Source organism: Neopelma chrysocephalum, unplaced genomic scaffold, assembly GCF_003984885.1.
Source record: "Neopelma chrysocephalum unplaced genomic scaffold, ASM398488v2 Primary Assembly neopelma1_85, whole genome shotgun sequence".
Lineage (NCBI taxonomy): Eukaryota > Metazoa > Chordata > Aves > Passeriformes > Pipridae > Neopelma > Neopelma chrysocephalum.
The window spans coordinates 7,249,911-7,275,945 of NW_020897747.1; the positions used below are offsets into that span (position 1 = coordinate 7,249,911).

Consider the following 26,035-nt stretch of genomic DNA (forward strand, 5'->3'; position numbering starts at 1 on the left):
CGGCCCCGGGGCGGGCCGGAGCCACCGCCCTCAGCGGGGCGAGGGTCAGGGCCCGCCTCCCTCCTTCCCTCTCACCCCGGGGCTCCGGCGCCCCGTGTCGCCGGCCCGGCCCACATTTGCCCAGTCCTTTCTCCTTCATCTGAGCCCCCTCCCCACCCAGCTGGGACAGGCACTGTCAAGCTGCTCTCCGTGCTCCCTCTGTGTGGTTATACCCTCAGCACAACCACCCCGCTGGCGCCCCCGTGTAAGTGGGACACCCACGGCCGAACTCCACCTCGCAGGCCAGGTGTTTGTTTATGAGCTGTGCCCCCAGCAGCTGACAAGGCACCAGGCTCCCCTCATTGCCTCCTCCTGCTACGGCAGTGCTGCATCACCTACTGCCCTGCGAAACCCACAGTAATAAGGAGGGTTTCTCCCTCCTGCAGCTATTCTGCTTCATGGTAAAAACACAAGAGGAGAAAATAGATAACCCAACGGACAAGGGGGCACAGCAAAAGTTAGATTTACCTTCGTTACTACCTTGCAGTCATAGAAGGATTCATGCTTGTTCTGCAAACGGGGCCTGTTGGGAGCATCAGAGTGTGCATAGAGCAAAAGAAAGAACCAAAGCTCAGACTGGAGTGCTCATCATCCTTTTTGCTCCCTCTTTGGTTGAGATGAGCACACCAGGGCCATCCTTATACCGTCTTTTCCTGGGGTATAACAGTGGAAGTCAAGGAGCTTTCCTCTTAATGTGTTTTACACACAGTGTCCAAGTTGATATATAAACAGAGAAGTAAAGTGATTCCCTTTCTGCAGCTCCACACACTTCCACCTATCTTCAGGTCAGAGCTCTTTGTTATTAGGAAACAGCTCATTTGTAGGGACCAGAGGGCTGGGGCAGCCCTTGCCAAAGGGAGAGAAAGTCCTGGCCTTCCTGGCAATGTACACATCTCTGTCAAACTCCCAAGGCTAATAGAGGGATTGGGGATTCTCCAGTCTCATCAGTGGATCCGTACATGTACAGTGGGGAAGTTTTGCCTGTTAGCGACTTTTGGTTCCTCTGAGTACCTATCCTTAAGAAAGATTCAGCAAAATTTTGGGTGAAGAAAAAAGAGAAAATTAATTTGAAATTTCTCATAGCAATTAAGAAATACGCAGGCAATCTGTTGCCTCACAACCCGGACACAGGCACACGGGAACCTAGAGTAGCATTACAACACCCACATGCTACAACAGGCCCTCAGAAGCACCAGAGAAAATAAACTTACTTCCTCATTCTCTCCTGGTTCTGTGTGGCATACAAAGCAGCTGTGGAGACAAAAGGTAAGGAATAGGCTTGTCCTGCTGCCTCTGGACAGAATGTCATGCTCCACTGTTGCTCTACAGCACTGTGAGTACACAGCAGTATTGCAAAACTGCATGCTGCCACTGTACAGCTAAGTAACAGCAAGCTAACACAAGCAAGCAAGACACTATAAATTACATTCCTTCCTTAGGAAAGGGAAAAGAAGATTTTGTTAAATCTGCTTTTTAAATGTTTGAAGGTTCTTACAGCGTTACCAGTACACAGGGAAAGACCACAGCTGTACTTCCTCTTTTTTTTCCAGCAGACTTCTCAGCTCTCTGAAGCTTCAGGAGCCCCATCTTATAGAGTCCAAGAACTGTAGTACCTTATAGAATCATTAAAGTTGGAAGAAACATCTAATATCATCAAATCCAACTGTTCACCCAGCACTACCACTGTAGTAGGAAATGGTATCTACATCCGATATCGTACTGATGGAAGCCTGTTCAACCTAAGGCTACTGAAGGCCCATACTAAGACTTTAAATCATCTTGTCCGTGAGCTGCTTTTTGCTGACGCCCCTCTCATTGCCCACACAGAAGCAGCTCTGCAGCATTTAACATCCTGCTTTGCAGAGGCTGCTGAGCTTTTTGGGCTGGAAGTCAGCTTGAAAAGACAGAAATTTTCTACCAACCTACACCTCAGGAAGTCTTCCATCATCCCCATATCATCATTGGCGAATCAGAGCTCAAATCAGTCCAGCAGTTTAATTATCTGGGAAGCATCATCTCCTCGGGTGGTAAGATTGACAAAGAGATAGACAACAAGTTAGCAAAGGCATATAGTGCTTTCGGAAAATTCCCTAAAAGAGTTTGGTGTAATAAACACGTGAAGAAAAGTACAAAGGTTAGTGTTTACAGAGCCATTGTACTATCTACTCTTTTATATGGATCTGAATCATGGGTCATTTACCACCACCACTTGCAACTCTTAGAATGCTTCCATCAGCGCTGCCTCTGTACAAGCCTAAACATCCACTGGACTGATTACGTGACTAATGCATGAACAGGCAGCGGTTACGAGTATTGAGGCCATGTTGCTGAGAACACAGCTGCACTGGGCAGGGCACGTCTCCAGGAGGACTACCATCTCCCTAAGATCTTGCTCTATGGTGAACTTGCCACCGGCTGCCGCAAGAGAGGAGCCCCAAAGAGGAGATACAAGGACTCCCTGAAACAATATCTCAGCTTTGGCCATATCGATGATCATCATTGGTCTACTCTGGCCTCCAGTCCAGAGGTCTGGAGACACACTATACATAACGCTGCACTTCTTTTGATAACACACAGAGAATCATTCTTGAGAAGAAAAGACAATGCAGAAAGAATCACATCTTGCCAATACCGCCTAAGGAGACTTTCCACTGTGCCTTTTGCAACCGGACTTGTCTATCTCGCATTGGCCTTTTTAGCCATCAGCATCTTTGCAGCAAGCATGGGTAGAGTCCTTCTCAAATCTTCATTCCCAAAGCCTAGCCATGATGATGACCACTGTAGCTCCTAAGCCTCTAAATCCAGATAACTCATAAATACCTCCAGGGAAGGAGGTGTTCCTTGTAAACAAGTCCACCAGGAAAGACACAAGAGGTGACAGAAGAACAGTTCAACTGTCCCACTAACAGAAGGGCAGATGATACCGGCCCAGAAGCAAGGACACGCAGGGTGACCAAGAGGAGGAACCCGCGGTCACTGGGCCAGGTTCAGAAGTACCTTCTGCTGTCTTGCTGGCCCTTTAAATACCCGCCCGCGCTCAGTGATTGGGTGGCGCACGAGCGCGGGCCAATCAGGTGTGCTCTCCGAGCCTGGCCAATGGCGGACGCCGTTGCTGTTGCTAAGGCATGAGCGGCAGCGGCGTCGGGGGCGATGGCGGCGGGTCCCGGCCGGGAGCTCCCGGCCGAAGAGGCCGCGCTGGAAGTGAGGTGGGGGCGGCCGGCACAGCCTCCACAGGGGCCCTGCGGTGGTGGGGTCTGTCAGGGCAGCGCGGGTGGAGAGGGGAAGAAAACACGTGCTCCCATTCCCCCCTTGCGTGTAGCAGAAAAGGCCAAGAGCAGAAGGTCCTCAGAAAAGATAACAAGAAGTTATTGCTGGACATAAATATCTCAAGACTAGTAATTTTAATATGTTTGTAAGTATGAGAGTGCAGAGGCTGTAGTACCATCTTCTTCTGAGTACAAAGGATCAGCAGCTGAGCTGATCTTATGGCTGACTTATGTTCGTGAAAGGAGCATAAAAGTGCTTCTAGCAATTGCAGAGGACAAAGGTCTCTCCCAGTCAAATGCTCTTATTTGGAAGAAGAGCAGAGATGGAAATTAGAAGAGAAGGTGGTAACAGCAGTGTTGTGCACTGAGGGTTACACTGCTGGAACTGTCCTGCCATGGTACTAGCAGGCTAACCTGACATCCTCACTTAGTGATAAATCCCTTTGATAAGAGGACCCTGATGTTTATCCACACGATTTCTGAAAGGTAAAAACATCTGCAGGTAGTTATGAATTTGTTGGCATGTTGTAAGTTCATAAGCTGACCACGCTTCAGTAATTTATTTCAGTCCTTGTATAACACATCCTGTTTACATTCCAGAGTTTTGCCATGTTAAAATACTGGTGTCTTTAAAGCAGAACAGTCCTCCTGGTTGGGTTCATTTAAACACAAGCTGTGCCTTGCTATTTTTTTATTTTATGGGGATGAGATGAACTATGAAAGTGTAAAAAGGTTAAGCAAACACAACAGGGTCCCAAGTACAAATTGTAGCTCTGCAGTTCTTTCAGAATAGGGGTGTATGCTTTACTGTGATATATGAGTACAAAACCAGAGTCTGTGAACTAATTTTATTTTTAGTGAAAACTGGAAGAAGTACAAGCATTTCTCCATATTCTTACACCAGTCTGTTGTGCTCCATCAGGGTAAGATTGACCCTATGTTTTTGAAAACACTGAACTGGTGACTCATAATACAAAATCTTGAAGTTATTGTGGTTTTGCAACATTATTGTGAGGATGAGTCTTACAAATCCCAAGCATGAGTTCAATGTAACTTAGGCTACAACATTCCCTTTAGCACAGTATTTTGAGAAACGTGTGTCATTGATTAATGTTTTAATGTTCAGTTGCTCTATTTCCAGTTGGGTTCAGGGATTCTCAAACAAGAGCTTTGGCTTTATCAACAATCAAACTGTCTGCTACCCCTGTGGTAATTACATCCTCTTCCTGGACATTAAAACAAAGAAGACAACAGCACTACAGTGTCAGACGGGCCCGGTGGGAGCCTTTGCAGCAAATGCCAGCAGTGAAGTGGTGGCCTTTTCCGACCGGAAGCTGAATCCCATCATATATATCCACCATTTTCCAGAACTGAATAAACTGACAGAATTAAAAGGTAGTGATGTGGTAACCTTCCTCATCACCATTTCATTAAAACAATACTTTAATAATCCAGTTTCTGAAGTTATGGTTTTTTATATGAGTTAAAAAACAGTGTGACAGGGAGCTGTCTCAGGACAAGATTCATGGAAAGCAGTGGAAGGAGTCTTCCACTGCACTGCTTTTACTTAGGTTCAAGCTGGGGAGGAATATGACAATAGATAATGAAGCTGATCTAAAAGGAAAACAAAAGGAATTAAGTGGAATTAGTTTTAGGAAAATATAGTTATAATAAGCAAAAAAACCCATACTGCAGTAGGCTCCCAAGCAGACTGCTGAAAACCACATGAGAAACCTGAGATGTGAAAGCAATGAGGGTTCTTGCAGTTAAACTTTGATGTCTGGGATCTGGTGTAGATTTTCGCCTGCCTCATAACATTTTTCTCCTTAGTTAAGTTGGTTACCCTATCCATGTTTCAGTTCCCTTGTCATTTAATTAAAGATCATACTACTTGGTTTTTTTCATGTATATGAGTGAAATTATGACTGCAAAGGATTTCAGGGTACTTGGGGAAAAATACTTTCAAATTCAAGGTATTATTGAAAGAAAAAATAGAAAAAAATCCAAGGAGTGATAGATAGGGAACATTTTTACCATCAAATCAAAAGAATAGTCTGGAGTGAAGCAGAGAAATCAAGGACCTGAAGAATATCTTTGAAGAATTAAAGTGGATATAAGGGAAGTGAGAAGAGTATTTGTGATAATGTACAATAAAGTCTGGGGCAATAAAAGACTGTGTACTGTATTTTTACATTTCAGGTAGTGCTCAGCTGGACTACACCTTACTCGCGTTTAGTTTCACAGGCCCGTATTTAGCCAGTTACTCCTCGATCCCAGAATTTGTTCTTTCAGTATGGTAAGAGTTTTTAAAAAAATCTCTAATACCATTTGCATTTAATTAATATTTTTGTGTGTGTGCTTTTCTGGCATATATCAATAAATGTAGGACACATACTGGTTGCCTTCATCTCTTTTTTTTCCCGATTGATTGTTGTCTGCAAACTTTCTGTAACCAAAATTGCTGTTTATTTTCTAGCATTAGTCAAAATGGCTGTTAATTTTGCCAGAGCTATCTTCTTCTACCTTCTCCCAAATTTTGTGTTTTGGAGTACTTCCAAAGTCTTCAGCATCATAACTATCTGTTCACTGTTGGAGGTTGAGCACAATGCTGTTTGTGGAAGAAAGTTGCCTGCTGAAAAGAGGAAAAGGATTCTAAAGCTGAGTTCTGCTGGTTTGTCCCCCTGGACTGTTCAGTGGTCCTCTTAATTACTTTTGCTTGATCTTAGTTCTGGTTTATAATTTTGCTCAGTGATTACAGTAACATGGATTACTGGATTAGAACATAATTCTCTGCTCGTTGTCATTGAAAATATATAACGTGGTGCAGATACAGAAAGTTGGAATATTTAATATTTTAATTGTACTGTGAAAATACAGTCCTGCTCTTGCCTCTATTGCCAGCAAGCTCCCATTGACTGTGGAGTGGGAGGGTGGAGTAGAAGGAAGACGAGCAAGGACATGTAAGTAATAGTTTGTATACTCCCAAATTAATGATCTTCTCTTGTACAATGATTAGTGAAGCTACTCCTGTAACTTCAGAATTTTAGTAATGATAGTAGGTACTATTGCAGATGCTTCTTCTTTATCCCTTTATCCCTTATGAAGAAGAATAATGTTTGCTGTTCAGGAAGGATGTCTGTGTGTATATCACACTAGAAACCAGCAAGGCAGCCTCACTGGCCTCAAGAGCTGACACATTTGTCACTTACAGCAGGAATAACACACCCGGTCCAATGTGTTCATTGTGTGCACTTAAACTAAAATCCACCATCTTGACAGACTTCTCTAGATTATTCTTAAAAACAGAAATACCTAGAAATGTTTCAATGCTTTAAAGTAGTGGCAATTTCCAAAGCGAAACAATTTTAAGCAGTTTGAATCAGTTTGTTACAACTATCAGCACCTAATTGTCATTAAAAAACCACCCTACATTCCAGTCAGAAAGAATTTAGTAACAAAATACAATTACTTTATGATATTAACCTTAGAATTTGTAACTTAAACAGAGATGTGTGAATTTACTGTGAAATCAGGACCTTCATTTTTGTAATTGGATTATATTGTACATTCGTTATAGAAATGTGTGTGTACAGATGATAGAAACCTCGGTGTTCAGCATCCTTAAGGTGTCATTACAGTATGATGATTGCACAGGTCCTGTATTTTAAGGAGCTAGTTTGGAATCAGAGATATAGGAGATGTTTTGAAAGTTATGTCAGTCTCAAAATATAGAAAGTGTATGGATAACTAAAAGCTACCTTTCACCTGAGATATTTTATCCCTAGATCTTTATTCTTTTCTGTAGGGAGAGGCTTAATGCCAGATTCTTTTTCAGATACATCTTCCATATAGTTTCAGATCTTAGTAAATTATCTACTATAAAAAAGTGTTGGCATTATCTGTTATGTATGAGACGAGAACATGCTGACAGATTTTTAGGAAGAAATCTACACTGATATCTTTAAAATTCAGAATGGCAGCTTATAGATTCCTGTAATTTTAATGAGGGTTACTGTATATGTGTGAATGCTTCTCAGTTTTTGCACATGCTGTCAATGTTAACAATTGTCTTGCATCCTAATCTGTTTCTGTGAGTGAATTTATTGCAGGCCAGAATAATGGGATTATACTAAATCCATTTACAGCAGAGTATGCATTTTAGGCTTTTTCCTCTTACCAATAATGACAAATACTAAAGTTATAAATGTTATTTAGATTAACAGTCAGATATATTGTCCAAGAAATTAAGAAACAGTTTTAACTGTTTTCTTCAAATGACGTTAATCAGTTCTTGGACAGCACCTAAAAATGCAAACACAATCAAGAATTAATCTGGATAATGGAAAAACATGCAAATTAAATGAGGAGAACATAAAATAGCTGTGAACAAAACATAAAATATACTGGACAAAGGAGAAGTCAGTGGAAAGGAGATTCCCAGGCCTCTGTCAGCTATACATAACAGCTCCACACAAATTCTACCCTGGTTTGTGCCCAGGTTAGTTAGTGCAGCCATAGCTTGTATGTCTGCATTCACAACAAAATTACTGCATTAACTAAGTAATTAATCCATAGGTAATCACAGGCTGTGTTTTATTTCCTAATTATGATACCTTCCCGCTGCAAGCATTACAGTCATTATGTTATGGATTGTAGAACCAAGGCTGGGGTGCTGAAGAGTTAATTGTTTAGGCCCATTTGAGTAGTCACTGATGGAACTGTTGAAAAAAAAATCCATTTCTCTTGACTCTGTTGGTTTTTTCACAAGAGGAAGTGCATGATAATGTTTCTAAAATGTTAGTTATTCATTTTCTAGCAGTAATAATTTTATGTGTGGATAATTAACCACATCCTTTTCATTTTCAAGAGGACTCAACTTGTTTGGCAGCAGCAATTTTTTGTCAGTGACAAGGTATTTGTTTTCCAAACTGGATCTTGAACGTCAGTCATAATCACATCCAAATCTTTGGCTTGAATGTTTTTACTTATTTAATGGATTTTATTTTCTTTTACTCTCCTTAATGAAGGAACTGGCAAGAAAATATCCTCCTGTGCAGTGAGTCTCAGCCAGGGATAACAGCGACCTCTTTAAGTTTTAACCCTATGAATTGGCAACAACTGTGTTTTGTTGGCGAGAGCTCCGTTGCCATCTGGCACATTGAAAGGATTAAGGACGAGCATCACCTTAAGCAAAAGTAAGTGGAACACCCTTTGGGTTGAGAGTAAAATATAGAAGTATATTTTAATAACTAAGACTAGCAACACATCTATTTGCAAAGGATTTAGTCCAATTCAGTTCATCTAGTAATTGCTAAATCACAAGCACTATGAATCTGTCTAGTCAATCAAGTGAATTGAATTTATGATTTCATTTCTTACCACTCACATGACCGGATTATGCACACCATGAAGCTAATACTAATCAGCTGCTTTGGCAGCCTGCATGAAAACTGCGTGGCTGAATTAAGGTAGTGCCTGCTCTTCTTCTCTGTAAGTAGCTATGTTGAGCATTGCTTTTGTGGCTATGACACCATCAAATTTGGATCCGTTTCTTCCTTGTAAGTATAGTTAAACAACATGTTGTTGTAATCACAAATTGTACCAAAAGCAGTATCAGTTTTCTATGTAATTTCCAACTTGTGTGGAAACAACAGGTCCAGAGAGGGTGGCTCTGTCAATGCAATTCACTGAGCACACTAAACTAGTACTTCTGTATGCTAAAATGTTTTTTGAGGTTGGTATTAAAGTAGTATGTATCATCCAAGTTGGAGTCCTCAAAATATTTTGCTTTTTCAGTGGCATTCCCATACTCTACCATTCCCAACTGTGTTTAATCTTGTTAACTATTAATATGCGCAACATATTGCCACTGACACAGTTATATTAATGAAAGTATAGACAAGGCCTTAATTTGCAATCTGAAAAGAACACCAAAGGGTTCTGTGCCTTTTCTCGTTACAGAATACGTGTAAATATTTATATATATATATATTCACTTTTTCTTCATTACTTTTGCAGAAATAAAGCCCATTTTGAAAACATATTTCTCCATTTTGTATCAGCATTTATTATACATATTTCTGCTCCTCAGACTGTATCTTTTACTTTTTCACAGCCCTGTGGAACTCCCCGATGAACAAGGGTCCATAAGTCCTCCTGAGGATTTGTTTTTCCCCGTTTCTCGTAGTGATGATCCATACCATGGCCCCGATTTGCCAGTTTCAGCCATTGCTGGACTTGTAGGAGATGAAGCAGAAACATTTGTGGTAGTTATTGAATTCTTTTCCAAGTTATTATACTTTCTATGCAAATAGGTGTTAATAAATTAATAATTTTAATGTTTGTTAAATAGGTACAACCCAGTAAATAGATCTGTTATCTCAACAGTATTTTTGAAGTCCATTTTGACAGGAGATGGAGAAGGCACAATGCTGCTGCATAGTGCAGTGCAATGTTGAGATTTCTGACACAGGCCCTAGCACAGTAACATACCTGCAGTGGAGGTATGAATCTGTATCCCAGAAGAAACATGGAGTGTGTCAGCATTTAACTATGCCCATGACATAACCTGCTGAAACCTTGAAAACCTATCCTCATGCTAAACTATTAGTAACCCTCAGGTATCCTTAATTCCCTTTGGGGTTGCTTTCTTTTTGACTTTCAAAATGTCTCAGGATATGGCAACATTGAAGGCTTTATTCCAGACAGCAACCCCTGCTTCTGAAATACCTTTCCATACCACTGTCAGTGTTGGACATGGCCATTTGTCTCACTTGTATTAGATCATTTACTTTTTAGCCTCCCTTGAAATGCCTCTTTTGAGAGGCTTCAAAATGTTCTCATCTGGCTCTGACCCAAAATCTGTTCCTCCGCTTTTGGAGATACTTTGGAGTTATTTTCCTCTCTACTATCATCAATGCTACTTCAATTAGTAGAAGACAACCTACTTCTCCTGTGGTGGTTAATGAGGTGTGTTCAGTTGAATGCAGAGGGGTGGTATCATGACCTGAAGAAGTTCTCCCTATCTCCGCAGAATTCAACAGAAGGATTTTTGTTCTTTATCACTAAATCCGAGTCAGTGGAGATCAATGTTTTTCACATTGATATAAGTGGAGAACCTTTTATTCAGACTATTATTTAAAGGATTAAGCTGTATTCCCTGGCCCTTGGAGGCTGTATCCCTCTCTTAAGGAATGTGTGAGAGGCAAGCAAGAAAAGGAAGCCCATTGCTGGTGTGATTGTTTGCTTCTTGGAAATGTGTCAGTGTTCCATACTCTAGAACCAAATACTGAGGTTGGATATGTACCCAAGTGTAACCACAATGGGGCAGCAGAGGGAAAGAAACTGAAACATCCTACAGCTTTTCTTTCTTGCATTAGATTGATTTAGTTTTGTTTCTGTATTTCTTGAAGCTGGGACCTGAGTTTTCTTAATATGCTTTTCCATGACAAGCCCACTTGAATCCACTTCATCTCTACCACCAATTTTATTCCATTGTCTTTTTATAAAATTTTTGATGACAAGGAGTCATCATGGATTTTTTTTTCCCTGAAGAGGTGCTACTCAAAAGGGAGAGAAGTTCAAAAAAGACAGCATTATGATTATTATTATTATGCACCACCGTACCAATGCACAGTTCAAGAAGCAACCTGGTTTGGGATTTACATAATCTCATCCTAGGATTAGCATATTTTGCCTAGTTGATGTGTAAAGACAGCGGGTACAAAAGAACATTACAGAAATTGTGTTTACACAGGGAGCTTCTGTTTTGCAGAAGTTCAGTTACAACCTTCCCAAAGATTTGTGATGTTCAAGCCTCATAAAATCAGTGAAAATGCCTATATGAAATGTTTCTCTGGGTGATGTAAAGCCCTATTTGCTATAGATTTATTACTGTTAGTCCTATTTGATTTATAAAGTAAATATTAATATACTTTGTTTCTGTAACATTTTTCCCCTGAGAAATTAAAAATGCTTTGTAAGCATAAATAGTAAGTTACTTACCCAGAATCATATAGCAAATCCTTGGCATATATTGCTAATCCAATCTAGGTACTTGTGAATCTCTATCCTATGTTGTCATCACAAGTCCATCCATATTTTCTTTTTTATAGAACCTTTAGTGAGACAGCAGGTGTTTATAGAATTATAGAATCTTCTTTTTTTTCATCCATCCTATTGTTTAGTGTTCCTCACCAGTTTGGCACACATGCATGGTGCTTGGAATCATCTCTTTTAAATGTTCTCCCAAGGTTTTCCTGTGCTTTGTTCCCCTCTTCCCCTCCCTGAATTCTCTTTAATTTGGTTCTTTCTATCATGGTATTTTTATGACCCCTGTTACTGTTGTACCTGAACAGGTCACTCTCTGTCTTTAATGATATTTGGTGGAGAAGTTCTGTTCTTCCTGTTTTATGGTTGACAGATTTATGAGAGTTTTTTTAGCAAAATGAAGCTCAAGGCACATAGGAAGTCTGGGTCAGGGATATTTCTAGCACTAATTTGCAGATGACACAAAGGATGAAAGAGCTGTTTTACAGAGCAATTTGGATTATACAATAAGATAAGCTATTCAAACAAAGTGTGTTTTAGTAGTGCCAAGTATGTAAGAACCACATGGTTATGTGGTCAGACTTTATGAGGTAATGATCTTTTTTTCTTTTGCCTTGAAATGAATGTAACTGCTTGCAAAGGTATTTGTCAACTGTTGATTGAAGTTGTCTATTTTCACACTGAAGCCTAGAAATAGTATTAAGACTTCTGTGCATCCCACTGCCCACTGCTGGACTGCAACCTCAGAAATATACATGGGCTGTAAAGAAGGATATATTTTGACAATTGATGCTGACAAACACAGAGTTTCTATTCTTCAACCAAAACCCTCACCTGGTAAGAAATAGCTATGTGTGTTTTATTCAAGTAGGGAGGAAAGTGGATAGATAAAAGCTTTTTGTACTTTCTTCTGTTGTCCTATTGTGTACCTTACAGAAATTGTAAAGCTATATTGCAGAACCCTTCTCTTTTCTTAGTATGGTAAACATTTGAGAATGTCTTTTGAGCTTCTCTGTGTGTTTCTTTAGTAAATTCTTTCCCAATAATTGACTTTCATTTTGTTTTGGAAAAAAAAAAAAGAAAAAAAAGAGAGAAAAGAAAAAAACCCTCTAAATACATCAAAATTGATAAAATTAACTGTATTTCCAGGAGCCCAGATTGTATTAACCAACCATACTAGATTAACATTAAACTATCCATATACCAGCTAGACACAGTCTTTTTACTATTAGTTAAATACCAATAATTTATTTTATTTTACATGAAATATTGGATAATCATCATTTGCTATGTTAGGTGTTGCTAGAAGTGATCTCTGAGGACTCATTATGAGTTTTCAAACAACAAAACTGAAGTAGTGTTACTTAATAGCATTCCTTAATGTCAGCTCTTACATAGAATATTTTAGAATGAAAACAAGGCTGTAAAGACTACCAGGCTTTACTGCAGAACATATGAACATAGAGAGTGAACAGAAGATGTCTTTGGCTTCAAACAAAGAAATCTGCTTTTAATTTATTCTAGAATGGGAAGACCTCTGATTGACTGCAACCCGCCAAGGCGATTTGTCTGCCTTATATGTATTCCCCATCTTATTTTCTTCTTTTTTTCATGTAATTTTTTTCGTGACTTTTTGAGCTGTAGCAAGTATCTCTGACTTTCACTTTTGATATTTATCACCAAAATGGAAGGCTGCTTTAAAAAAAAACCAAACAACAAACAAGCATTATTTCTCTTTTTGAAACTATCAGTGTTAAATTTAGCAAATCAAGGGTTGAAAATCAGCAAAAAATAAAAAGCTGAGGTGTGACCAGAACTGGTTTTTACCAGTTGAGTAGAAGGCAACAGGAATATTTACCATTTGGGCTTTTTCTTGGCCTGTATATTCTTCTTTAGGACCTGTCCTAAAACTGTATAAAAAGATGGTCTCTATTTATATTATACTGAAGCTTCTGCTTAATTTAAAACATACTGCAATCTGTATCTATTTAGCAGAATGCTTAAGTGCATGTCCATCTTTAAGCACATGCTGAATTCCCGTTATGGTGTTGCAAACAGAATCATAAGCAGCCCCAACATTTCACTTGGGCATTTTTTTCAGATTGGCTGAAGTCTCCTTTGTAAGTATATCAATTTTTTTTTAAAAATCATTGTTAGAAATAGCAATACCATAACTTAGCCCTAGAAAAAAGATAAATCTGCATCTGTACCACTCTCCATGGCAAGTATTGCTATCTCCCTTTTACAGCTGTAAGCTGAATCACAGAACTGTGCTTGCTCAGTTGCATAGATGGCAGAAATGATAGATATTGGGAAAGAATGCACATTTTTAATATAGTATACTGAACCTGGCCTTTGTTCAGTAGAGCGGAATACAACTGACTTTGATTGCAATATTGACATACAAGCAAGGTTGACATTATAAATTGTTTTCTTTTGTGTAGAGTACATGCAGAAAATATCGGATGTGGTGTCATATGTTCGTAGACAAGTACAGAAAAAGAAAGGTATTTCCATGTTCAAATCAAGCTAATAGATTTTTGGGCAGCACCACTGATGTCTGGGAGTAATAATATGTGAGTACAGCTGGTTAGAAAAACTCATCTCACTGGTTTCTCTAAGACACACTGTTGGCAATCTTATGTTTGTTTACATGACAAAAGATTAATAGCTTTTGTGCTAATAGGCAGCCAAATTAAAACCTCAGGAGAAACAGTGGCAGTGGAATAATTTCTGTTCTTTCTTATTTAAATTGGAATAAGTGATGCTAGAATAGCATCCCTACTGCTTTGTTTTAGCAACTTTTTTTTAGAACTGCAATCACTTGTAATTTATTGGAGTTAGGATTTAGGGTTTGTTTCAAACACTTTGTTTTGAGCTCCCAGTACAAAAAAAAAATTAAATTTGGTATTTTTTGTTGGTTTTGTGCCTTCAGGTGGCAAACTAAGTGATCTGCAAAAACCAGTATTTTCCATGGCATTTTGTAATGAGGGACTATACGCAGCTGGAAGGGTGAGGCATCCTTTATGCTTTTAACTTACTCTTATTGTGTGAAGATCAAAGAACATTCAAATGGAGCATATTTGCAGAGTTCATCACAAAAACAGGAGTTAGAGAAAGTGAAGGGCTGCAGGACTATAGAGGTCTGCTGTTGTCTATATTTTCTTTGTTAAGACTTGAGACAGGGGAGTAGGGTGTGAAAAGATTCCAGTTTTGTAGTCAAAGAAGCAACAAAAGAGGACAACCCTGTTTTTAACAAAAGACTAAGAATACTGTATAGGAACAAGACAGAAGGACGGACAAAATATAGAAAAGGAGAGAAAATGGCCAAGAGAACTGCCAAATTGTTTTGTGCAGAGTCTAACTCAATATGTAACCAATGTGACAATGTCATTGTACATTCCTGCTTAAGAGTGGGACAGATTCTTATACTCTCTCGAAAAGAACAATATGAAATCTTAACTATTAGCTGATGAGAGAGTCTGTTGTTATCAAACATGGGCTGTTACTAAGAGTTGTATTAAAGAACACCTTCGTTTTCAATAGATTTATTATCCAGGGTAAGAGTCCTTCGGATTTAGAGATACTAAAGACAAATGGGAGCGTTAGTGATGGGATTCAGTTAGACATTGCTACTTTAGAGATTTTCAGAAATTCTTGCACTTCAGTTTGCCAGATAGTATAAGTGACATAGACCTCATGTGGATTTGTACCTTTCTGCACAGGATGGCATTTTATTGTTTTATCACATCAAGGATCTGCAGTATGAGATGAAAGTCTGTGCTGATATCTCACAATCCATATTTAGCCTCATATTCTCTCCTGATTACGCCAGTCTTCTGCTTGTCACTGACCAGGTATAGCATTTGAGATAATAGCACTACATACTGGGATGTTCCTGTGATTCTCTCTGTGTATGCTGATACTATTAGTATGAAATGTCTAATGTAATCACACAAGTCAACAAATTATATGAGAGGTGGACATAGTCCATTCTGTGTTTTTACTAAAAACTGGGAAGACTTTTAATGAAGCACAGAACACGTGCCTCCTACAGATGGTCGAATATAAAGTGCCTAATGTTGGGATTTCCCAACATAAATAAATACTTGTGTGTGCACAGTGGAGTACGTGTTCAGTGTCCCGTGTGTCCAGGTCATAGAGGACCTACTGAGCCTGAACTGTAGGGTTGATGTGTGCCTGCACAGGAAGAAAAGTGTAGCTGGGGTATACCAGACCTACCATGACTCTGCAGTAGTTGTTCTCCATGTGTACATCAAGTTGTCTGGCAGCCCAGTGCAAGATCCTTCTTTAACCAGCCTGATGTCCAGAAATCTTACACAAGGGTCCCAAATACTCAAATTCTACCTGTTTTCCCAGACTGTAAATAACTTAAATTGTCATTTTTAAAACTCTTTAACTGTTTTTGTAATGTGTGTGTGTGAGTCAGGAGGTTTTGTGTACAGAACAGCAGTGCAATGGTAACTTTGCTCACGGTCTCTCTGATTTCATTCTCCTTTTGTAAAATGATTAGAGAAGTTCTAAAATCTTTGTCAATATTAGTTATGAATTGTTTCTAAGAGGCTTTAAGATATTTAGATAACAACATCTTTTAAAGCTAAAGATTTTATGATTTTTGTTTTGTGTTGGTTTAGAAGATTTATTGATTTCTGGAGTAACATGAAATTGGGTCGGTTTACATTATTTTATTAAAGCAGTTTTGAGAAACAAAACTTGAAAATGTGACTAGCTGGATCACTCAAAAATGAACTAATCTCATCTTCAGCTAGCATAAATTAATATAATTCACTAAATTCAGAAGAATCCTACTGGGCACTTTTTACCTCAATTTAGAATCAAGTATAAAACTTCAAAGAGTGAAGCTCAGAAAGATGGGTATTTTTTGTTGAAGTCTTTGAAAGCTTTTAATGAAAAATTTTGTAGCCCAGTGATGGACCATTTCTCTTTATTTGTTAGGGACCAGTCTATAGTTACAAACCTGCCCACAGTGGAGAAGCTGTCAAACTTTTGGACACATGCAGCAGTTGTTTTCTGGCAGCTGATTTTCTTACTCCAGGGAACAAGTACTGTGTGGTAAGAAATTGTGTTGTTTTCTATAGAAAGGTGGCTCTTTCCAGGTAACCAATATGTGGAAAGGCACAAAAATACAGATCTTGCAGAATTGGGATGGTTCTGATGTTTGTTACAGTTGTATAACTTCTTATTAAGGAAGTAAATGGCATTAATTCAGGTACAGCCTATAAAAGGGTCAGAATTTACCCTGGAGTGCAGGTTGGATAATTTATGGATTGCTAAAATGTTGTATATGTTCTGCTGCTGATTTGTGTGATTTACTATTGTTTGGGAAGATAGCTGAGCAAAAGGTGGATTCAATTCAGAGAACTGATGTCGGAAAAAGAAATTTCTACTGATCTTTTCAGCCTTCTGCACAAATTGGAACATCCTGAGAGATACCTCTGTCCTGGGTCCAGGGACAAAGAAGGCCTTACTCATGGATCTGTCCAATCTGAGAAATTCTTTGCTTTCCTCCTATGTCTTTTACTCCTGCAAGACATATATTTTAGCCAGCAATTCATTTCCAGGCCATGAGTTCTTCAAGTGGCCAGCCTAGGAGACCTGAGGTCTTAGTCAATTAAGTTGGATGAATCTCTTTGTTGCCATTAGCATGGGAACAGTAAATTTTACCTGATTCTGTGTGAGTCATGTGAGGCTTGAGTGATCTCTAGCCTTACTTTACTGTGGAATTAAAAAAATTTCCTGGATATAACAAGAACTCAAGTACTGTTATGTGCATCATTTTTCATGTGAGAAAACAAGACCTCTCCTCAAGCCCTTTACTATGCAAAGAAAATTGTAAGCAGGTTGTTCTATTGCTGGCAGAAAGGTAGAAATGCTAATATTGATCCAGCTTACATGTTTTGTCCTAAATTGTCTCATTCTGCTGAAGACCATTCCTGTAGTTGCAACAATTCACAAAAATTAATAAATGTTTTCCTTAGGTAGGTGTACCTTTCAGCAACTGGACTTAGAGGAAAAACTAGATAATCTCAAGTGAAACTAGTAACCCTTGATCTGCTATGCTCAGGGGTCAGTTGAATTTATATTCTATAGAAGATCACTAGTCACTTCCAGACTATTTGGTTATTTCATCCTCTTTTGACTATGTTTTTCTCTGTTCAACAGTCTGTAACAATTTCAGGTGAAGTACAAGTTTGGTTCCTGGAAGATGGAACTTGCCTCAGCAAGCTAAACCTTGATATTGAGGTACACATAACCGGGAGCTTATATAGTGACTGATACTTAATTTTTTAAAAATATTTTTCAATTGATAGCATAATATGCCACAGATTTGGATCAATAAGTGGTGAAAGCTCAGTAATGTCTTTGAACAACCCATGAATGAGATATAAAAAATATTGTATTTCGGAATGTTTCCTTGAACTAATCATGTGTTTAACTTGACCATAAAGCAGAGGAAACATTTCAACCAAATGTTCTAGTGATGTGTCTTTAGGCACAAATTTGTAAATAACATCTAAATTTTTATGATATTATTTTATTATTTTTTTTATTTTTAATGAGTAACAGAAAAGTTTCAAGAGTATAAAAATTTAAGAATTGAGTTGATAAAAGTATTTCAAACTATTAATGCTTTGTCCTCATGAAAGATACATTTAAACCCTGAAATCTGACATAGTAAGAAAAAAAATCCCTGTCTATAACAGCTGTACACATAACAGCGCACTCACTATTTTATTTAGGTGAAATTTCTTTCCCTTAAAATCTGGATAGTGGATATAATGGTGGGGTTCTTTTTCCTGAAAAGAACAGAATTAGCTTTTGCTGTGTAGCTACAGAGCATAATTAGAATTCCGATGATGTCTCTAAAATACTTTCTTTGTTAAAAAAATGGTTTTTAGATAAACCACTTGGGGTTTCTGCTTCAAATTTTAGGTACCTTTAAATAGCAAAAGAAATTGCATACTAACACATAGCATAATATCTAAAAATATATGGAACTGTTAAGTGTCTTTTACTTCTTGACTAGGCAACTGCTATGGCTTGCTGTCCCTCCTCCAACAGTGTTGCTGTAGGGACCAAAAGAGGTCAAATCTATTTCCTTGACGTTACCGAAGCTGAAACTCCACGAGTTGTTCACAGAATTTTTCTTTCCAACTTTCCAGTGCTGTCTTTGCAGTAAGTATGGAGTTACAAGGGTAGGAATATTGTTGATTTATTGCTTGAGTAATGATTTTAGTTGAAAATTGAAGTCTTTGTTCTAAGAATAACAAATTAAAATATTTTAACAGCTTCTGTTTTTTCCCAGCATCTTCTGAACTGCTTGCAAGAGGAGTAGTAGCAGGATTTATATGAGAGAAGTATAAGAAACCTGTATTTTAAGAAGGTTTAACTGAGCACTGAAGATACTGATGTATAAGATATTTTTCTGAAAGATCACCATACGCAGTAATTATGGACAATCCCATGTATCTGACTTTAGAGGGTTATTTCTCACTGAATATAAATTTGAGGTTTTGTGAAGTTAAGTTTAAGCCTTTTGGTAATCTCTTCTGATATGGTGGATTTTTGTTACCATTGTTATTTATTCATTTGCCTAAAGTTATGGACTTCAGCTGTGTTTATGCTCTCAATGAAGTTAGCAAGTTATGGAAGTAAAATTATTTGACTCTTTATTGACTGTTTTGAACTGATTTCTATTTGGGTTTGTATTTTACCTAGTTATGATCAGAGTGGCCAGTTCCTCATTGCAAGAACTACAGAAGGACATGTCTTTATTCTAGATGCTCGGCCATCAAAATTATTCCAAGTTCTGGGGTATATAGGTAATATATGTAACAGCCTTAATTTTCTTTTCACTATTACCTGTAATTTAAGTATACTTGCTGATCAGATTAAGCCATTCTCCTTCATTCTACTTATTTTGTCCAGGCTAGTCTTTTTTTTGTTATTTTTTCTTTTCCTCTGTAATTTTAGATAGCAAATGTACCAATATTACCCTTCTTCCAGAGCATGTATGAGTCACAGGGAAAAGAATGGATTGGCTGACCAACTGATGACAGCTCCAGCACAAAAGTAATAGTGGTGGCAAAGAACTAAAGACCTTTGTGAGAATTTAGACTAAAAAACTGTAGGTTGAGGTAGCTGTGTGCAATCTCCTGTTACAAATTTCCACCGCAGACATCTTTAATGTGGGGACTGCTGGAATTGTCAGCTTTGCTTGTTGATAGTGAAGAATAAAATATGAGGGAATTTTAACTCAGGAAAAAATGTGAAATTTGTAAATTTGTTTTTCAAATAACTTTATTCTTACAGATCACATCTGTTTCAATTCCAGTAACATTATTCTTACAGATCTCAGCTGTGTTTATAGATCTTTAGCATAATTTTAGGTATAAAGGACATTATATTATAATAGGTTAACAAACAGAATTATATCTCCTTAAATAATTTTCATAATTTTCCTGATCATGTTCTCATTGTCTGTCTGGCTTCTTAGAGGAGGATTTGTCTGTGCTTTATCTGGCAGTTATCAGCAGACAGCCTCCAAATTGCTACAATTCAAGGTGGATGTAAACTCAGATTTGAATGTTTAATGTAATAATAACACTGATAACACTGTGGTGCTTAGGGTCTCTCAGCAGCCAATGCCTCAAGTGTAGTTGTGTGCATGCAGCACTTCCTGAAACCAGGTTGAGGTGGTTGGGCTGAGGTTTATTCAGAATAGGGATCTGGTTTTGTTTCACTTGATATCTTAGTAAAAACAATGTTACCATGCTTCAGTAACAATTTCCATTGGTGTTCCTTACCTGCTTCAGTGTTAGCAGATGAAGTGCTCGATCTTTCTGTAGTTTCTGACCTTAAGAATGACTTAGTGGAAGTGATGGTACTTCTTAATGTAGCAGAGGTCCAACGAGCAAGACTGGAAATTTTTTGTCTCTCTTCAGCAATCACAACAGGTAAGAATTGAAATAAAAACTATGATGTTTTTCTAAGGCAAAAAGCCTAGTGTCAGATTTTCTAGTTATTTGATTTTTAAAAGGCCTTCCAGCTTATAAACTTTTTAAAATGTAGTTTTCAACAAAGTTAGTATTTTCTTTAAATATTCACTGATGTTGGGCTTCTCCTTGTGCCTATTTTTAGACATATAAAATGGGGCTTGATTTTCAAAGTTGCTGAAAATCAACAATTTTTGTATTAATTTCAGTCTTAATATCAGGTGTTTTATCAGTCTTAGTTTCCGGTGTCCCTTTAAAGCTCAAATTAAGGAACCAAAAAGAATAAAATGCCCTTTTGAAGATGTGAATGTCACTGTTTTAACCTATACCACCCAGGCTGTTTGTTCCACATGGCAGAGATGCCTAAAACAAGTTCTAGATGAAGGCAACAATGACATGAACCTGCTTGCAAACTAATTAGCACTGCTGATGTAATGCTTAAGATGCAGGGTAAATTAGTGTATGCAAATTGTCACATCACTGCGGATAAACTGTTTCTAGTACTTCTTTAGAGCCACTAGAGCTGTTGCTGTGCTTCACTTCAGTGTGCTTCATCAGCACAACACACAGAGTTAGTGTTAAATCTAAGTATCTTAATTCCCAATCACTTCCCTGAAAACTCACATCATGCTCACTTCTTGCTGAGAATCATTTTCATAATTATGTGATAGGCAAAGCACCTGCATTAGTGGTAGTGATGCCTCTTCCTCCCTCTTTCTTTTTACAATCTTTTAGATAATGATAAGTGTGTGAATGATCAAGGAATGTTTAATGCTAGTGCCTTTAAAAAGAAGCAGTATGAGCTGGATTACCCTTTGAGCTCAGTGGTTAAATTGGAGGATAACATTGTGTATGGCTACTGTACCTGTGCACCTTTCATCTGTAAATACCATCTCTCTGAAGAGGTAATTCTCTAGAGTTGCTTTATTTTGAGTGGTGGTTAAATACCAGCAAACAAAGGATGTAGATGAAGTGAATATAGTAGAATATTATCTTAATGAAATCCTCTCCACTAAAAATACCTGCTCCATCTGTACTCATCAACTTTCAGTCTCCTACCACCTGCTCAGAAATCTAGCAAAAGCCATCTCCTTATTCTACTATATTGGTTCTTAAAACCTGTACAGCTTGTAGGCACTTCCCATGTGGCTTCTGTGCTGGAGCTGTGCATTTCTGCATCTGCTGAGTAGCCGGGATATCCAGGTAGTGAAGGAACTGAGCCAACATGAGCCCAGGACTCGCAGATGCAACTGCCAACCCAGCCCAGCCCTGCCTCACAGTGAAGCAGTGGAGGCTTCAGGAAGCCACTGGCATTGCCTGCGGCTGAACTGCAGCTCTCTGCAGCTCAGGTCTCCTCCAGTTTGAGTCAAGTCAAGTAAGAAGGTGAATTCCAAAGGTCGGCATTCCTCCCTGACATGTCTCATCCTTTCTGAGCCAAGAAACTCCAGGCCCAAACATACTGAATATAGACCCTTTTGAACAGATGAGAAGCAAATCAGCAGCATAGCAATAGCACTGCTTCCTGAGCCCAGTAATCCAGCAGCAGCTTAAATTGCAATGCATGTGGTAATCCACAAAGCCCTTGTTAGTCTTCTCAGAATGGCAGAGAGATTTCCATCGTCTAAACTGCTGCTAACATTTTGTTTGTTTGGCAGAATATGTTGGAAGATCCACCAGTATTTTCATCAGAAAAGAGGATTCCTAGCAATCAGTTTGGATCAGGTTTCCTCTGTGTATCACCCAACAGCCAGTGGCTGGCAGCAGCAGCAAAAGATGGTGTTTTGTTTATCTACAATATTTCTACTATGGTAGGTGGGTGTCTGGGCACAGGCTTTGTTTGGTTTACAGAGACAAAGAGGTGTCAAAATTACTTTCCTTCACTGTAAACTTTTCTTTACTTGAATATAAGGTGGTCCGGAAAAAATTATGTTGAACGCGAACTGACATAGCATTATACAGGACAATTGTTTTTATAATGAACACGTATACATTCATACAAACTACTTACTTTCTTCTTCAGCAAATCTTAGAGGAGATAATTTTGCTACTCCTCATCTCCTGCAAAATCAATATATACAAACTAGCCGCATCTGTAATCAAAGCCTTTAAACTTATAAATCCTAGTATTTTATGTACTTTGTATTGCTATTTTGGACTGACTTTTATCTAAAAATAAAGAAATATTAAAATATTTTTAAAATTAAATATTAAAAGTAATTCACAGACATATGCCACTATAAAAGCCAATTTGCTGATACTGCTTATATGACTTTTCTAGGATATACTTGCTCGAAAGCATTGTCACTCATATCAAGGAGGGGGAATCAGATCCATGATATTTTCACTGGATGGCAATTTCATCCTCGTTAATGATGAAAATGATGGTGCTCTGGTGTGTCTGAAATGGAAGTATGTATAAAGAGGCAGATCAATGTTGACGGTGTCAATTCTTGTATCCTGACAGACAAATTTCTGCATCCATTTTTGTTCCAGACTTCCTTTTTCTTGTGTCCAAGAAGGAGAAGAATTGGATAGAAATAAAATCACTCCTCTCATCTTTAGAGGTGGTCTGGTCTTCCTAGCTCAGGAAAAGCCTTGCACTTTGGGTATGGTTGCAGCACAAGATGTAGGAGTATCTTCTGAGAAGTTTCACCCACAGTGAAACTTACCACTCAGACCATCTGGACGGGGCTCTCTGGGGATGAAAGGAATGTAATCTCCTGAGATACTATTCTAACTCAGCCATAAGGAGATATCACAGCTTTAATGCAAATTCAACTGTGGCTATAGAGAGCTCTTAGCAGACATCAGGAATAAGAGACACTTGAACCACATTTTTTCTGTGGTGTAACAAATGTTCAGGTAGATGCATAGATTAAAGATGACTCCATCAGAGCAATATTTCTAATCTGGGTAATCCACCTTTCAGAATTTTTACTTCTGTGGAGACTTCACTTAACTGTGCAATTCTAAAACTCAAACAACAGTGAATCATGTGTAAAAATATTAAGTAGGCATTTTAAAACAACTTAGTAATTGTATTATAAAGAATATTTAATATTTCGGCCTCCATAATACACAAAGAATACATCGGTTCCCTTTTTGTTCTCTAGGAAGATAAAGAAAACTGAAGTTGAGGAAGCTGCTTTTTACTGGCAATCTCTTCTTGATATACTGAACAAGTCTACTTCAAATGAAAATGTTGTTTTAAAATCTATGGCAGAATGGCAGTTTGACCCAGGATCCACATCAGAATCACTTCCAGAAGAGAAATTTAAGGTGTTCTCTTTATTTTTATGGGGGAAAAGTGTTTGATAATTATCATAAAATTGCACATAATAAAAATTGTCCTCAAAACAAACCCTAATCCTTTTGTTAAAGTGGAATAATACTCCTGAGGATAGGCTGTATATGCTTAACTAGTGATTTGTGGAAGAGTACTATCAAAGAAATGAAATAATTATGTGAAGATGACATTCACATCTTTAATTTCACTTGGTTTCCTCAGCCACAGAAAACTCTGTGAGAGTCAGTTTTTCCTCATGTGAAGTTACTGTTGTTCCTAGTGTGATGTTACTGTGACATCATGTGTTACTAGCTGTATATTTTTCTATTGAAATAAATAAAATAAAATTATTATAGAGATTAGTACAGTCAGCCTATTTGAGTCAGAAGACTGCATAATGACAAGGATTTGCAGGATCAAATATGGAGACTGGTTAGGGAACAAAATGTAACATTGTAATTTGTTGCTGGTGGTGGTGTTTCTAATGTGACTCCATTTTTTATTTCATTTCTGCCTCTCTCTCATTCTCCCTAAGTACCTGAGCTAGATGCTTCTATCCTTAATTTCAGGAGGCACCATTGAAATCTTTCAGTGGAGATGTGACAGAAGAAGATGGAAACGTCACAAATACCAATGACATGACATGGATAGGTCAGAAAATACAGAAGGTACTTTCATAGAACCAGTATTAATCAAAGCCAGAGTTTTCAAGAGTCATTAGTGATTTGGGGTGCTAAATTATGTGCTGTAAAAGAATCTCGTTTCTAAAGCTTTTATCAGATTTGGACCTTTCTTTAAGGCATTGTGATCTAGATTTTAGAAATCCTAGGTCAAGGTTATAAACACATCAGAGAAGATGCCCAGCACAATAGGAGCTCTAAAGACCAAAAGACCACTTCTACAGATGGAATAAACTAAAAAAAAAAAAAAAAGGCAAAAAAAAAGCCTGAGAAATTGGCTATTTTTAGAAACTTATAAAGACTTTTTTATTCTAAATGTCCAAAAGTAGCACAGATTATTACCAGAAATCAAGCAGGTGCTCTCTTCTTCCCAAGGGCCAGAATAACAAATACTACAGCACCAATAAATCAATACTCAACAACAGGCCATTAACTGAAAAACCCCTGAGGTTTATTTCAGATTACAGTTGAGGTGAATATGTTATATAACCAAAGTTTTTATAAGTAAGAGTGCAAAGATCGGTCTACAGAGAGGAGATTTAGCATTTTGTGAGCTTAGAAAATGTGATGTTAATGTTAGTATAGATTAAATTTTTTCCCAGAAATATGGATTTGTAGATTCTAGGAAATTCTTTCTGATATGAGCCAGTTTGTCCAAGTTTTGAGGTTCAATGATAGGACAAAGAAAATACCTTTGCTTTCTGGTTGATCTCAGGAGTGACTTTCCAGATTACGATGTAGCCTCACAAGTGGCACCAGTCAATCTAAGACATTACTGCCAGTGAAAGTGAAGGCTTCTCCATCGCTCTCTCAGACATGTTTTCCTGTTTCTGCTTTGATGCTGACATTCATTCTTTGGTGTCTACTCAGATTTTTTGACACATGTATGTGACTGTGAATACACAAGTACCACATGACTGTTAGTATCAGCTGGGGACAGGTGATGAGAGGCAAAGAGTGACAGTGTGTCCTAGGTTGTTTTAGACTGCTCATTAATGACTCAAGAGACTTGCATCTAACTTTTAGAGGATGCAGTCCATCCAATGTCAGAATGATACACGAATTCCAGAGGTGTAGACTAATTCCAAAATTTTCCCTAAGATATGAATTGTTAAGACTGTAGGGGCAAAGAAAATATCACAGCTTCCAGAATGAGTAACAGATGTCAGTTTACTTGTGCCTTTAAATATTCCACTGAAAATGCTTAGGACAATGAAAAATATAAGGATTAAAAAATCTGGCAGTAGGCTTTATGCAGTTCAGTGTGTCTGTAATCATTACACTTGTAATTATTTCTTTATTTAATATTTTCTTTCTTTTATGCTCTATTGCTGTACAGTTTACAATATGACCTGGTTGTACAATCTTTTTTTCTCCTGTGGCAATCCTAAGAATTATCCTATTGACTTAGGATTATGTCTGTTTCAGTTATTAATACTTTGGAGTTTTACTTTCTGTACAAATAATGTTCCTTTAGATTATTTCAATATTTTTTTCTCTTGTATCTTTTTGTCTTTCAACAACACATTTCTTATATGTCAGGTCATTAGAGAAGAGACTCAGAGGTTTGCTAACCAGAAGCAAGAGCTGCAAATGGGAATTAAAAAGCTGCGTCAAACTGTGAGTTTCTTACAAGGGTAATGGCTCAGCTTCCCAGTTTTGTTTACAAGGGCACTT

At 38.0% G+C, this 26,035-nt stretch overlaps 1 protein-coding gene across 5 annotated transcripts in view; it reads left to right on the top strand.

Annotated features, from left to right (window-relative positions):
• Positions 1 to 3,145: 3,145 nt before the first annotated feature.
• Positions 3,146 to 26,035, top strand: part of CFAP43 (cilia and flagella associated protein 43) — a 42,033-nt gene continuing 19,143 nt past the window's right edge. For 2 of the 5 annotated variants that reach the window (XM_027692037.1, XM_027692038.1), the window contains exons 1-20: positions 3,146 to 3,245; positions 4,447 to 4,700; positions 5,505 to 5,601; positions 8,333 to 8,500; positions 9,421 to 9,571; positions 12,041 to 12,191; positions 13,799 to 13,861; positions 14,290 to 14,366; positions 15,080 to 15,211; positions 16,332 to 16,448; positions 17,559 to 17,639; positions 18,424 to 18,572; positions 19,116 to 19,219; positions 20,213 to 20,353; positions 21,128 to 21,297; positions 22,048 to 22,200; positions 22,671 to 22,801; positions 23,506 to 23,671; positions 24,248 to 24,346; positions 25,901 to 25,978. In XM_027692037.1, coding sequence (XP_027547838.1) covers positions 3,190 to 3,245; positions 4,447 to 4,700; positions 5,505 to 5,601; positions 8,333 to 8,500; positions 9,421 to 9,571; positions 12,041 to 12,191; positions 13,799 to 13,861; positions 14,290 to 14,366; positions 15,080 to 15,211; positions 16,332 to 16,448; positions 17,559 to 17,639; positions 18,424 to 18,572; positions 19,116 to 19,219; positions 20,213 to 20,353; positions 21,128 to 21,297; positions 22,048 to 22,200; positions 22,671 to 22,801; positions 23,506 to 23,671; positions 24,248 to 24,346; positions 25,901 to 25,978 — 2,538 coding nt within the window. In that variant the 5' untranslated portion in view covers positions 3,146 to 3,189. Of the gene's footprint in view, positions 3,246 to 4,446; positions 4,701 to 5,504; positions 5,602 to 5,710; positions 6,266 to 8,332; positions 8,501 to 9,420; positions 9,572 to 12,040; positions 12,192 to 13,798; positions 13,931 to 14,289; positions 14,367 to 15,079; positions 15,212 to 16,331; positions 16,449 to 17,558; positions 17,640 to 18,423; positions 18,573 to 19,115; positions 19,220 to 20,212; positions 20,354 to 21,127; positions 21,298 to 22,047; positions 22,201 to 22,670; positions 22,802 to 23,505; positions 23,672 to 24,247; positions 24,347 to 25,900; positions 25,979 to 26,035 lie in introns of those variants that run through there. The other 3 variants (XM_027692040.1, XM_027692039.1, XM_027692041.1) reach the window with 3 other exon arrangements.